Source organism: Pomacea canaliculata, linkage group LG9 (genome assembly GCF_003073045.1).
Source record: "Pomacea canaliculata isolate SZHN2017 linkage group LG9, ASM307304v1, whole genome shotgun sequence".
NCBI lineage: Eukaryota > Metazoa > Mollusca > Gastropoda > Architaenioglossa > Ampullariidae > Pomacea > Pomacea canaliculata.
In genome coordinates, this window is record NC_037598.1 from 10,055,354 (window position 1) to 10,068,652 (window position 13,299).

The following is a 13,299-nucleotide window of genomic DNA, read 5'->3' on the forward strand; positions in this document are numbered from 1 at the left end:
CAAGAGTGTAAGCATTATATTTAGGTGATCTCCCTTTAGTCGTCTGCTTTTGTCGGGACGTATTCTAAACAACCGAGGTATTGAACAATTTCCACTTGTACTTGTTGATTGTACCAAACCTGTTCATTTCTAAACTAGTAAAGTAATGCTTAAATAATCAGTTAAATTTGTACCTGGAATCATTGATGTTTTTAAATGCTAATGTTATCACACGTTCTAAGATATTTATGGGAGAGGGTATATTACGCAGTTCCCCTTGCAACAGCCTGTATGCATAGAAAGGGCGATCAGCCGAGATGAGGACTTCTGTTCAAACGGTTGCAAACGACGCGATTTGAAGAAAATGACTTATTGGCCAGTAAGTAATAAAAATAGTTATAAAATTTTATTTTTAACTCGGCATATATTGAACGTACAACGTAATATGAATTTCTGTGTGCACACAATCGTGTAAAGGCAGATCAGTGTTATGCAAGTTATAATAGCAATTTACAGATGATATGTAACTTAAAAAAGGATTGACGGTAAATGTGTTTCATTGTCGATGTATTCAGATAGCTTCATATCGTGATCTCTTAGTTTTATCTTGTCTGCATGATGTGCAAAGGTAACGACAAGCGGAGCGAGCGATATGAAGACGAGCTGAACGAGAAGATTGCAAACCTTGGAATACTGACTTTATTTGTAGAAGAAAGTTCAACCATTCACATTTTGAATTTAAAACGATTGTATCAGTCGATCTCCTATAATATATATAGCGGTTGATTGAATCAGCAGCAAAGAAAAGAAAATGGACTAAGATATTACAGCCTTATAATCGCCACACATTCCGACTCATCTTTGCACATGTTTCTCAACGTGTGACGGATGCTTTTCGATCACAAGGAAAGCGAAAGTGAAAAACAACCCCATCTAGTCATATTTGGCTGGTCGGCGCCATAATTAGGGAGCTTACTCTGTGTTAACGTACTTTGCGGAATATATAGACAACGGGAATTTTTTTTTCTCCGTTTGGTGCTAGGGAACATGGCGGTATACCGGTAGTGTGACCTACTAGATCTAGCTTCCTTAATAGTCGCCTCTTATGGAGACTAATGCCAGAAATCTTAAAAAGTTGTGAATAATGCTATCCTTGTTTCGGAACAAGTTTCACAGTTTTAGAGGAGACGCAAACCAGGATTCTCGACGCAGAAGAGCGATGTCTGCTGGTTCAGATCCCCGCACCCGTCCTCTGCGCTTAGCGTACAGGCGGCCAGAATTTTTACAGCAAACACCGGCCGAACTGAGAGCATCAACAGACACTTCAGTGCGTCCTATAGTCGAACCCAAACATGTAAACGCCCTGCCTTTGAAAGCTGGATATGCCGAGTAAGTTTATCATAAAACTATGTGCTAAGTCATTGTGATAACTTGAGAGCTGACAGTGTTTACATAAAAAAGCGCGAACTTAATATATAAAACAAAGTTATAAATATAATACACACATAGACTTCACTGGTACATGTTAAGAGTGACTTATTAACTGTAAAAAAAATTTTTTATAATCGAAATGATCATGTACAAAATGACTTGAATCACTAGAGGATAGAAATAGGCGCTGTTTGGAGCATAAAAAGCTGAGTGGGCGGGGTAAAGACGCCAATCACTATATATACGCTCATGAACTTTAATTTTTGCCGTAATAATATGTACAACTGAAAGATTATGTAGAAAGTGATTTTAAACTGGCGTCAACACAAGCAGACATTCTGGAAACACAACATTTCTAATAGTTTCAGTGCTAGAAATAACCACATTTTTGTTACACTCATATGTCATAGCAGGACTATTAGAAGTATTACATTGTTTCTTATCATTTGACCAGATTTGTAGAAGGATGCTAAACTCATTGGATGCAGGAAATTGACTATGTAGTTCTGTTATTGCATTAACCTGGAGTGACTAAAGGCTGCATGACAATAATAGCTGTACACAGGGCTCACTGTTCTATAAAAGCTTAAAGCAAAGGTGTTGCATTACATGATCCAATGAGCAGTTTTATTAATCCCAATAGCAGTTATATCTTGGAAAAGCAGTTCTCAGTTACAAAACAAGAACAAAACAAAAATTAGTGCTAGCAACAAGATAAGGCTAGTGGAACTGCAAAACACATGCTCACAAGCTAGATTAAAAAAAAACCCAACTGCAGTCTTACATCTAAAAAAGCTAAAACCATTCATAAAACTCGCTCCCAACCCCCTCCCCTTACATGCAACTGACATGTCATCTACTGTTGAGCAGCTTAACTGCTGAGGGTACAAATGATTTCAAGTGTCTATTATGTACACAGATAAAGCATGTTTATCTTAATTCAATAAAACAAATTCTTCCCCCTGGATATATTCGACTATCAACAAAATTATAGCATTTTTATAATGAGCTAATGAGAGTATTAATACAATGATTTTAGCTGATATTTTGCTTGTTAGAAATTAAAGTTTGGCTTCTACATTACTAAAAATAATATGCAGCACATTCTGATTAATTCTTATTAGTACTAAGCAGCTTAATTGATTGCAAAACCACATTATAGTAAACCTTATACTATATACTATACACACCTGAGTATTGTCAGCAATGCTGATAATAAAAATGATAGATACAGAAATAAAAGTCCTGTTTGAAATAATACATAAGAAACATTAGTGTAAGTAATAGATTTAGTTTCACTGTTATCTGACTTTTTAAAATGCAATCTTTTTTACTCATCTTTCGTGTTCTCAATGTAAACAAATTATTTTCTTTACCATATATTTTCCATTTATTCTTCTTTCATACACTTAGTATTCTTCTACCTTGCACCAAGAAATATGATATTTTTAAACTCTTTATCTCTTATCTGTGATACATCATTTTTATGGGATTTAATGAGTTATATCTTTAGTACTAATCATTTGAAAGCAAATAAATTTAGTTGCAGTACAACAATCTGATGTGCATGTGAACTGAGAACCGAGAGTGATTCATTGTGCATGAGATTAATGGCCTCCTTAGATTATAAGGATATAATTAGAAGAAGTCTATGAATGTTAAACTTTCTTAAAAAATTAATCCTTGTTGCAGATGTACGAATGCTGGAAAATCTGATTTTAACGAAGACCAGGCAGCTGCAGGGGAAATAATTCTTACCTCAAAGCCAGTTTCTGGCCAGGAAAATCAGCCAGATGCAAGTATTAGGGTATCAGACTTACCATATTAATTACCATTAATGGTTTAACTTAGACATTTTATAAAATGGTCTAATAGTTTTCATGCAGTTTTTCTTTAAAAACTGAACATTACATGTCGATAAACATTAGTTTGGACACACACAATATTAATATTATTTCTTTCATATACATCCACATTTGTTCCTAAATATTTACATGCCAACACGCACGTACACATACATTTATGCACACACATGCGCAGTGTCTCACCAACTAAACCATTAAACACTGATTTTTTTAAAAAGAAAGTTACTTTGTAGGAAAGAGGCCAACTTATAGATATTTTCTGGAATTTGCATGGCTTATAGATAAAAGCTTGATATAATTGTTTTAAGATAATTCAGTCAGTTTGCATTAAGTTATCTAAAGTGGTTTTAACATTTTCAGTATCAGCAAACAACAGACCAAGTTGACATAATTATCTAGAAAAAATGTGTCAAGAACATAATATGCTGAATGTCCCAAAGTGTTAAGGTATTGTTTTGCTCAGTTTGCATACCCACTAAAAGATTCTCCTCTGGAAAAATTGCTTTAAATGTCTATTGATTTGTTGAGGGTGTTTGCCCTCAGTGTCATCGCGTACACATGAAAGTGCATCTATGTCTTCTTATTCTTTTTCATGCCAGTTTATTTCAAGAAATCATCATCAAACAATTTGTTTTTTCAGTCTTCAAGCTTACGTGTGGTTTATTATGGATTGTTTGATGGGCATGCGGGAACTGGTGCAGCACTTATGGCAGCAAATCAGCTGATCATCCATCTGCAGGTCTCAGTTCATTTGTTTTAGCTCTTGTCTGAATATCTGAGTAACTCAATAAACTTTAAAAGACTTTTTTTTTTTTTCAAAATCACCAGGAGTTCTTTGTGAAGGACATAGAGTAAAGATTAACATGTGTGAACCACTCTTTGAAATCTTAGTTGTAAGGAGTAACATAGGAATGGCTTGCATTCATTCATTGACTGGTACTGTCAGAGGGGGGGCACATGGATAGAGGCAGCATCTGACGAGGCCTGAGACTCAAGTCATGGGCAATAGAGATCAGGTCCTGTACAGGACAACCAGTCCACTCCTTCATGTTTGTAAGCCAGTTCTTCCTCTGGCCATTGAGGCATCAACTGCCTGCCAAGGATCTTGAAAGACAGTCTTTGACAACATATTATACTGGTTCACATGGCCGGCCAGAGCAGACTTATGCTGCTTGACTGTTTGACTGTTGCAAGTAAAGGTTCCTAGTGTCCTACAAGTGTGGCAAGCTTGCTTTGTACAGTCATTGTTTTGTGTTCTCTGTACAAGATCCAGACCAGCCTCTCAGGCACTTGTTCTTGAATGCCTGACTTCTCTCCTTATTGGCAAGCAGGGTCCATATTTCACATCCATAAAGCAGGGTTGGTACTAAGAAGAACTTGATACATATATACATAATACAGTATGCATACTGTTTATTAGATATTTACAGGATATAGAGGAGGCTCATCTTTCCAGCATCATCAATTAAGAAAAAGAAAACACTATGAAGAAAAAGAAAGCAGATGTTATTCTGTAGAATGACTTTTATGGGTTTATTGTGTCTACTCTTGGAACACTGAAATCGTAGAAGAGAGCCCACAATTTAAATATGTCTTTTTGTATTCAGGAAAAGCTTGTGGAGATTAAGGATGACGTCTTCCATTATGCACGAGGAGGAAAGATTCCGATCCTTATGCCATCAACTGTTACAGTTGACAGTCTTGTTACAGGTGCTTTGGAAGCTGCATTCTTCGCTATGGTGAGAAGTGTTTTGTTAAAAAATATCTTTTAACCACCTGCCCAAATGCAAAAGTTTTTTTTTTAATCTATATGTTTAATTCATTAAAAGATGCTATTTCTCCAAATCTGAGTAAATATTTCAGTTCTGTTTCCTACATTTAAGACTTTAAACATTTTTGTATGCTGTACAAATTCACATTGTTTCCACTAAATTACAAACAAAATTACACATAAGCATGCAGGCACATTACCATGATTTTTGACAAACTCTTCAATAGATTTTATAATAACCCTGTTGGTACATATACAATAGTACTTTTTGGGAAGTCTTTACAAACAGACCAGTCTAAACATGCTGTGTATTTTGCAGTCAGCACATACATTACACATACTTTTTCCTTTAGGATCAGCAGATTGAAAGAGAAAGCAAACTGTTCAACATTTCAGGAGGCTGCACAGCACTTCTTGCTCTGTTCTTTTTGGGGAAACTTTATGTTGCAAATGCTGGTGATTGCAGGTAAGACATGCTCCTGTAACTGTCATATTTCTTAGCTTCCTGTGAATACATGTAATTTTAATATTGCTTAAGACTTAGTAGATATTACTAATTCACAGGAAATACTTTTTTACCTTTGAAACTAGTTCTCTTAGTCTATCCCTTCTTTGTGTTGTAATTTTCAAAGCTCTGACAAGCGTCACTTGTGTTCTTGATATTTCTCCCACTAAATTTAGTTTTAGTTTGCTTTTTTTCTTTGCATGTACCATTTTTATTGCTTCATGGATATTAACAATAATTTTAAAGTCATTTCAGTAAGATGGCTTACTAAGTCCTTGAGTACTTTCCTTTAAACATTTGCTTATAAAGGTGATTTGACTAAATCCAGCTTTAAATTGTTTACCTAGAGCTGTAATATACTTTGGAGATCAAGTAAAGCCAGTGTCAACAGAATTCACACCTGAGCAGGAAGCTCAAAGGATTCAATACTTGGTAATAAAAATTAAGCACAAGCAGTTATTTTTGTTTTGATTTGATTCGGGGTAAAAGCTTTATTTCTTAGCTACTTAGCTACTTGGTAAGTGATTTATTGAAGTTCACAGCAACGTTTAAAGGACATTGACAGATATTTGCTTTTTAAAAAAAACTCTTCTGCAGTTTGAGGTGGAGTATTGTCTCAAACTACCTCAGGAGACCTAGCAATCCACAGGTCCCTTTTGCTTATTTACTTATTGTTTATAACTGTATACGAGCTCTCGATTATTGCTTTTGTGATTTCCCCAGAATAATCTGACATCTGCTTTCCATTGTACTTCAGGGGTTTTTGCGTCCAGATCTGCTAGGTAAAAATTACACTTACAACTGCTTTGCCAGACATCTAAGTCGCAAAGACATTGGGAAAAAGGTTCTGTGTCGTGGACCTATGAATAATGGCTGGTATGTTAAGAGCATCACAAGCACTACCTTTTTTCACTAAAGCATTGTCCATAGTTTCAAAATGAAAGACTTAGTGGAACCATTGAGATAATTGAGATATGTTTTGCAAGACTTTAGGACAAACAGATCAATCATACAAATGGAAACTTTCATTGTGATCAAACAGCAGCTAGTTATCAAAGGGGGTGACAGTATTTTGAAATATGTGAAGAATAACACCGCAGTTATCATCTGACATCATTTTAAATGATTTAACTTTGTATTTTTATTAACTTGTAACTTTACTTATGGCATTGTTCTATGCAACCTATTTAACTGTAGGCTTTCACATTAATTTTATTTATGGTACTGTCACTATATTTTTTGTCTTTTGAAAATTTTTTAGGCATTTTAAAGAAATAACAGAAGATGATGTTAAACCTCAACTTATCACAGGCGAGGGAAAACGGGTAAGCTGTGGACACTTTGCTTCTTTGTCAGACTAGTCTTTTCTCATTGTATTTAAGTCTTCTGTAAGCAATACCAGCAGCATTTTCATGCCACTTGTGTGACATCAGAATATCTGCAACTAACACAGGCATGCAAAGTCAAGCAAAAAAAATTCTTAAATGATGGTGGATAGGATCCTAACTTATAGCAACTTGTAAACATTATCTTGAAAAAAATAGAAATTTTTTAATGGATTTTGTATAATCCATCTGTGTTTTATGCACCTTGCAAGTAAATATAGTCATAGAATAAATATACTGGACTTAACATTTTCCTTGGTTATAACTGTAATAACTTTATTCGAAGTGGTATCAAAAGTAACAATGGATGAAAAGCTGTACAGTTTGTTTTTAAACGAGTTATGCTCTATTAAATAAGCAACATTTGCTTGGTCATTTGCATGCCAATATTCATGCTTTATGAGCAGCATTTTTGTTTTTTTAATTATTTTTTAGGCACGTCTCATGGGTACCATTGGTGTGAGCAGAGGCTTTGGCGATCACAGTCTTCTTGCACATGGTGATGAGACTAGAATCAAGCCTTTTTTATCATGCATTCCAGAGGTCAGAGCATTACACTGTACAACATTTGGAAATATACCTTTACTCTGAATTCAAGAACATCTTTATTAATGGTTATTACAAAAGTAGCATCCTTACAAAAATGTTCACCTTTTATATGACTCATGACTTGAAGAAAGCTTTAAAAGGATGATTTTTATTCAAAGAATAGATTTAATTTCATTCTTTAAGTGTCTGATGAAAAAGAATAGGAGAGCTGTAGTGCTTAGGCTGTTGGATTTTTCTTTGCTTGCCTTGAGTATCATTAATATGATTTGCAGGTACAAGTCTTTGACCTAGGAGAACATCAGCTGACAGAAGATGATGTGTTAGTCATGGGCTCTGATGGATTGTGGGATATGACCACAAGCGAAAAGATTGGAAGCCTTGTGAAGAAGACTCTGGCCACTCGCTCTTTGAGTGAGCTGGATGACCGAATGTGAGTGTACTTCTATGACTAGCATAAATTAAGTCCTTGAAACTTATTTAATGCTGACAGTTGAACTATACCACTATACCCAGCAGAAAAGAAAAGATATATAATAGAGATGAAAGAGAAATCAAAATGAAAATCCTATTAGGCTAGAACCAATGCTTCACATGGAAGTTTTAATGGAAAGACATGGATCACTGTAAAGTCCATGGTAGCTACAGGACTGGATTAGTCAAACCTACAGATTTTACTAAAGTGGATTAATTATAATTAACTTAATGGTTTTTTTTTGTGCGCTTCTACGTGCGTGAGATGAACAGGCATTGGTGCAAAACTATGAAAATCATTGGTAGAATTATTTTTACAATCTTTTAACCCAGTTCGTATGTGCATCAGCTTACACAGAGGGGCATATGACAGTTTCAGAAAGGAGGGGATAAGTTGCCTGTTTTTTTTTTTTTTTTAATGAAAAATTTTTATTATTGATTGCTTGTCTGTTATTCTTGCCAGTTACAATGTTCTTTATTTTCCATGAACTTATAACACTGACCTTGCTGAATTGTGCACATGGGTTGGAGGATAGATGCTTACCCTATAATCTAGCCATCCTTGTTAACATTAACATGCAGGGAATAATATACATTGATGACATTAAAATAATGTTACAGCAGGTTGTGATCCACCTACTCCTACTTTGCTGATCAGTTGTTTTGTTTACCTGGTGGTCAGATATACAAGAGTGGCCAGGGCTGTGATACAGCATTCTAGAGGAGAGAGCGTATCTGGTGGCTGGCTACAAGACTGCGGTCGTGAAGCTTCCTTTGATGACATCAGTGCCTTTGTGATCCCTTTAAATGAGACCTACCAGGTTTCACAGCTTAAGTTTCAGGGAAGCCAAGAGTTAAAGGAAGCAGTTGAAAATGAATAGTAATTTTGTTTTTGTGCATTATCACAAAGTGTTTGGTCATAACGCTTGAGACTGCTCAACTACAGTGGTGTATTAACTACACGTGTGCATTATGAATGAAGTTTGTGTCTGGATGGCATAGCAGCTGTCACAACACCACTGCCCTCTGTTGATGATTTCTTGAAGCTTTCATGATTGATTCTCATCAAAGCAGAAATGTATCTCTATCAGCTAAGAATGAATTTTTCCCTCTGTATGATCATTTTGGCATTTGTCTTATTTGTGCCTTATTTATTCCTATAGTTGTAACTGTTTAATTAGTTAAAAAAAATCACAGCATATTCTTTTCACTCTCAAGAGCTTTTATATTCTCCTTATGAGTCAAGTATTTTTGATGGGAGTGAAAAAGGCTTTGATGAATACTCATTAGTTGACTGTGTGGTCAATTTGTTGTTTGATTGATTCAGATAAAAACTGTGTCAGTACAATTTAGACTACAGCATTTGGTCTGAATTAATTCAAGTGTCGTTATTCCTTCAAGTCAGTAATATTCTTGTTAGATATTGAGCAAGAATTTTTAGTATAGATTTTATGCACACCTGGTTCTGAAGTAAACCAAGAGTATTCAGATTACAGAATAATCTCATGGCTATAAAGTGGAAAGAAAGTATAATTTATTTATCAAAAGTGCTCAAACAAAAGTGCATTCTGCCAGAGAAGGGTTTAATCCTGGCATCTCATATCAATGGTGGAAAGCCAATAACAATCTGACTCTCCTTCAATCAGCAGCACTGTCTGTCATGACCTGCAGATCTGTCCTACTAGAGAAAGGCAGCATATTTTACTGGTCTAATTGCTAATAAGGTGTTGGGACTTTCTGCTGTGCTGTCAGATCCTAATAGTATGGTGCCATCCACACCGATAGTAAGCCACAGATCCTGTTCATTCACTATTAATTTGAAACAGGTCTGTCAGACAGATCAATGGTGTTAACATTAGAGATCAGAGCTAGTCACCTTGATTTCTTTGCTTTCCTAGAATCATATTGTAGTTGTAAGCTCAGTACTTATGCTGCAAAAATCTTGTCGATGTTATAGTGGTATTTTACTGTTTCCACTTACACAGTTGAACTTGGATCTTTCCCAATGAGAAATAGATTCAAAATGAAGTTGACATTCCATTGTACTGCATAATTTCCCTTAAATGTGTTCAGCATACCTTTTTGTGAACACACACTTTGTTCACAACAGTGCAATTTCCCTTCCCCTTTCTGTGTGTATGTGTGTGTGCATAAATGCACACATTATGTGGACATTTATTTCCAAGTGCTTGTGCAAATTGCTTTTGTTCCATGCATAAATACCATGAAGTACTTGCCTGTTGGAAAATGAGGGTTTTTCCCCTTTTGCAACACGCCTTATAAATGTTATTTTATTTAATATTTTTGTATCAATTCATTCGTCATGTTTTATAGACTGTACAATTTTTCTTGGGACCAGGTGTAACATTCATCATAAAAGGTAGTAATTATGAAGCTTTAAATGATAGATAATAAATTTTAAAGGCTCAAAATTTTCAGATTAATGGATATGGAAAAAATGTGCACAACTATGTGTATATATACAGTATATTATGGGTTTTTTATAAATAACTAGTATAATAACTGTTACTATGCTGTATCTTTTGTGAGTATAAATTTAAAAAAATTATTTCACATATTTTCTTTTTAAGAATTTCTCCAATCAGACTCTCCCAACATGAGAGTTTAAAATTCTGCATAACAAAATATATTTGAGCATGTGATTGCTTGTATGGGTGTGTGCACGTGAAAGACATTAAAAGGCCATGGGTCAGATTAAACCACATTCTTATTACGATCTCAGGATGGGTGAGGTGGCTGTGTATTAGGGTTTAAAGGGGTTTCACAGATTATATGATGTATATGATCAAGCATTTATAATCCATTCACCACTTTCAAACTTTTGTTTTGAGGCTTATGAATATTCTCCTCCTGTAATTTTGTTTATATGCATTACTTTTATTTATGCGTGCTTACTTTTTTATGTTACTTTTCTGTTATGTTGAGCTTATTGCATGCAGGAAAATGCATTGCACAAGTGCTTTATTGCTGTTGTTCGTGTATGTAAAAAAAGAGAGAAAGAGGGAGTAAAAGGAGAGGTGCTCACTCTTCAATACAAATTCCTTTCTTACATTAACATCTTTATTCAAATACTACATTTTTGTATGATTGCTGAATTGCGAATCTAGTGAAGCTGCATAAATATTTTTGTACGATTACTCTGGAATCTGTTACTGTTTGTTATCTTACTTATTATTTCACATCATTCATTGCTGTGGTGGAATCTGGAAGACTTCGAGCAATATTTGTTGAAAAGTTTTCTCCTCTGCTCCTATCATTTGAGGCAGCATAGTAAAACTTTGTGTGCTTGCAATTTTTTCAGATTTGTTTTCATCTGGAAACAATGTCAAAGATAGCCGTTGTAAATATGGTTATTAATGTCCTCTACTATTCACAAAGTCAAAATAGTTATACAGATCATGGTAACAGTCTGGTAGTCACAATCGATAATACTAAAAAGGACTTTTAGAACTTAAATGTGAACAGAATAGCTTACATCAAATATGAACCACCTGAAAATTGATTACAATGCAATTAATAACTTATTACAATGTTTTAGACCTGAAATACATACTGTATGTTACTGTCCTTTATTTTTGTTAATGAACCCTTGGCATATTTACAGTATTTTTTGTCTTTCTCAAGATTGTTATTTCAGTATTCAAATAATGTATCTAAACAGCAGTCTGATGAAACTCTAGTCTGTGATATAAATAAATCAAGATTGTTTCACTCATGGTGCAAGGCATTTTTCTTTTGTTATTCCACCTGAGGGGAAGTGGAAAACTGAGTGGTTATAGTACTGGTGTCTGAAATAGGAGGTGCACCAGTTTGATACCCATGTAGCACACCAAACATTCCCCTGGCAACTCTGCTGTCGGGAACGGGTACCTGATTCTACCTAGGGTTGGGGAAGATAAGACATTGAGGGAAGAAGAGATGAGTACCACTCTTATATAAAGCTGGGTTTCAGAAAAGTGATGTCCCTCCCCAAGGTTAGGGGACCACCTTTAACTATTCCACAATATTTGGGTTTTAAATATGTTTCTTGGTGTTTGCTTTGATTGAATGTTTCTTTGCAGTCACAAAAATGCATAATATGTCAGCACTTCTCTGTACAAGAGTTGTATAATTATTAAAAAAGATAATCTGTTACTTTCATACCAAGATGGTAGAGTGCCCTCTCTTTGTGATCACTTGCTCCCGGTCATGCCATTCCTTGTATTTATCAAAATTCTTGCTTTACTGCTGTTGTGGTGCCAAGTCAAAAATGTCTCAATTGGAAGATTATCTTATGTTAACACATAATGAAATGTTGAAAATTTGTTGAACCCTTCTTGTTAATATTCATATTTGTGGTATTGATGCATTAGTTATAGTTTAAAATATCATTAAACTTTATAATGATCAGATTATTTTATATTATCAAATTAACTTGAATGAACTCGTTAAGACAGATTCCTCCTACTAAAGATAGTCTTAGTGTGCAGGTTCCCTGACTCCTCCCCTGCTTGAAATTCACTTTAAAAAGACCTGATTATATTTTTAGGTGTGTTGTTCCAAAATATATCTATTTACTGTAAGCAGTGTAAGGCATCCGTGGCTGCTTCGTCCCCTATGGTTAGCTGTCACTAATGCACTGGCTCATACATGCATGCCACACTGGAAAAGAAGACACCTACTTCAACAAGTCCTGATCCTACGTATAATTAATAGATTGTGCTGTTCCTCAACAATTACACACCCTTCATACAGCACAACTTATCCAATGGACAATTCCACAGATTGATGCACACAATCTTCTTGGGTCAGTTACACTACTCTAACTCATTCTCTGTGCAAGTCTTTCTTTCCTGTATGGTCATATTTTGTTTTTTTTTTCCTCTCCTCTGTGCTAAAAATAATGAAATGCAGTAGCAAAGACTGAAAAAGACACTGACACATCATCAAGAATGAAATCTTGCATGCAAGCCTCGGGCTAAAATCCTGACCTTGTATGCTGCACCATATAGATGTTTTCTCAATTCTGTTTACCCCTCCTCACTCCCCATTTTGATTTACTTCCAACACATCAGTCATTATCATCATCACTCATCCGTCAAGTGGTTACAGCTGATCACCAGTTAATCTGGCCCAGTGGTGTATTAGCCATCTGTGCCTGTGATAAAAGTCATATAAGCTGCTTTGTGCTTCTCAATAATGTTTCTGGTTGCTGCCTCTATTTTGCTGGTGGCTCATTGCCTTGTTATGCATGTCCTACTACAACTAGTCCCACCTTAAGGTTTCGACAAACCATGAATGGCCTTATCTTTCAGACTCCATGAGTGTGATCACAAAATTCTA

At 35.2% G+C, this 13,299-nt stretch overlaps 1 protein-coding gene across 3 annotated transcripts; it reads left to right on the forward strand.

The window, feature by feature from the left end:
• Positions 1 to 29: 29 nt before the first annotated feature.
• LOC112571610 (protein phosphatase 1H-like) lies at positions 30 to 12,368 on the forward strand. 3 transcript variants are annotated; one of them, XM_025250737.1, is made up of 13 exons: positions 30 to 77; positions 251 to 358; positions 1,148 to 1,368; positions 3,103 to 3,217; positions 3,916 to 4,014; positions 4,883 to 5,014; positions 5,400 to 5,512; positions 5,899 to 5,983; positions 6,309 to 6,427; positions 6,813 to 6,876; positions 7,372 to 7,479; positions 7,758 to 7,915; positions 8,639 to 12,368. In XM_025250737.1, exons 2-13 carry the CDS (start codon positions 344 to 346, stop codon positions 8,835 to 8,837), a joined length of 1,428 nt encoding a protein of 475 aa, XP_025106522.1. In that variant the 5' UTR covers positions 30 to 77; positions 251 to 343; the 3' UTR covers positions 8,838 to 12,368. The 3 variants fall into 3 exon arrangements, with proteins under 3 accessions (XP_025106522.1, XP_025106523.1, XP_025106521.1); XM_025250738.1 differs by lacking the exons at positions 30 to 77; positions 251 to 358 and having other exon boundaries at positions 380 to 1,368; positions 3,103 to 3,205; XM_025250736.1 differs by lacking the exons at positions 30 to 77; positions 251 to 358 and having other exon boundaries at positions 382 to 1,368.
• The last annotated feature ends 931 nt before the right edge of the window (positions 12,369 to 13,299 follow it).

Coding starts and splice junctions, on each gene's coding strand:
- LOC112571610 (XM_025250736.1), top strand. CDS start 1,124: ATGCTATCCTTGTTTCGGAACAAGTTTCACAGTTTTAGAGGAGACGCA. Junction 1,369..3,102: donor TTGAAAGCTGGATATGCCGA/GTAAGTTTATCA, acceptor TCCTTGTTGCAG/ATGTACGAATGCTGGAAAAT. Junction 3,218..3,915: donor AGCCAGATGCAAGTATTAGG/GTATCAGACTTA, acceptor TTGTTTTTTCAG/TCTTCAAGCTTACGTGTGGT.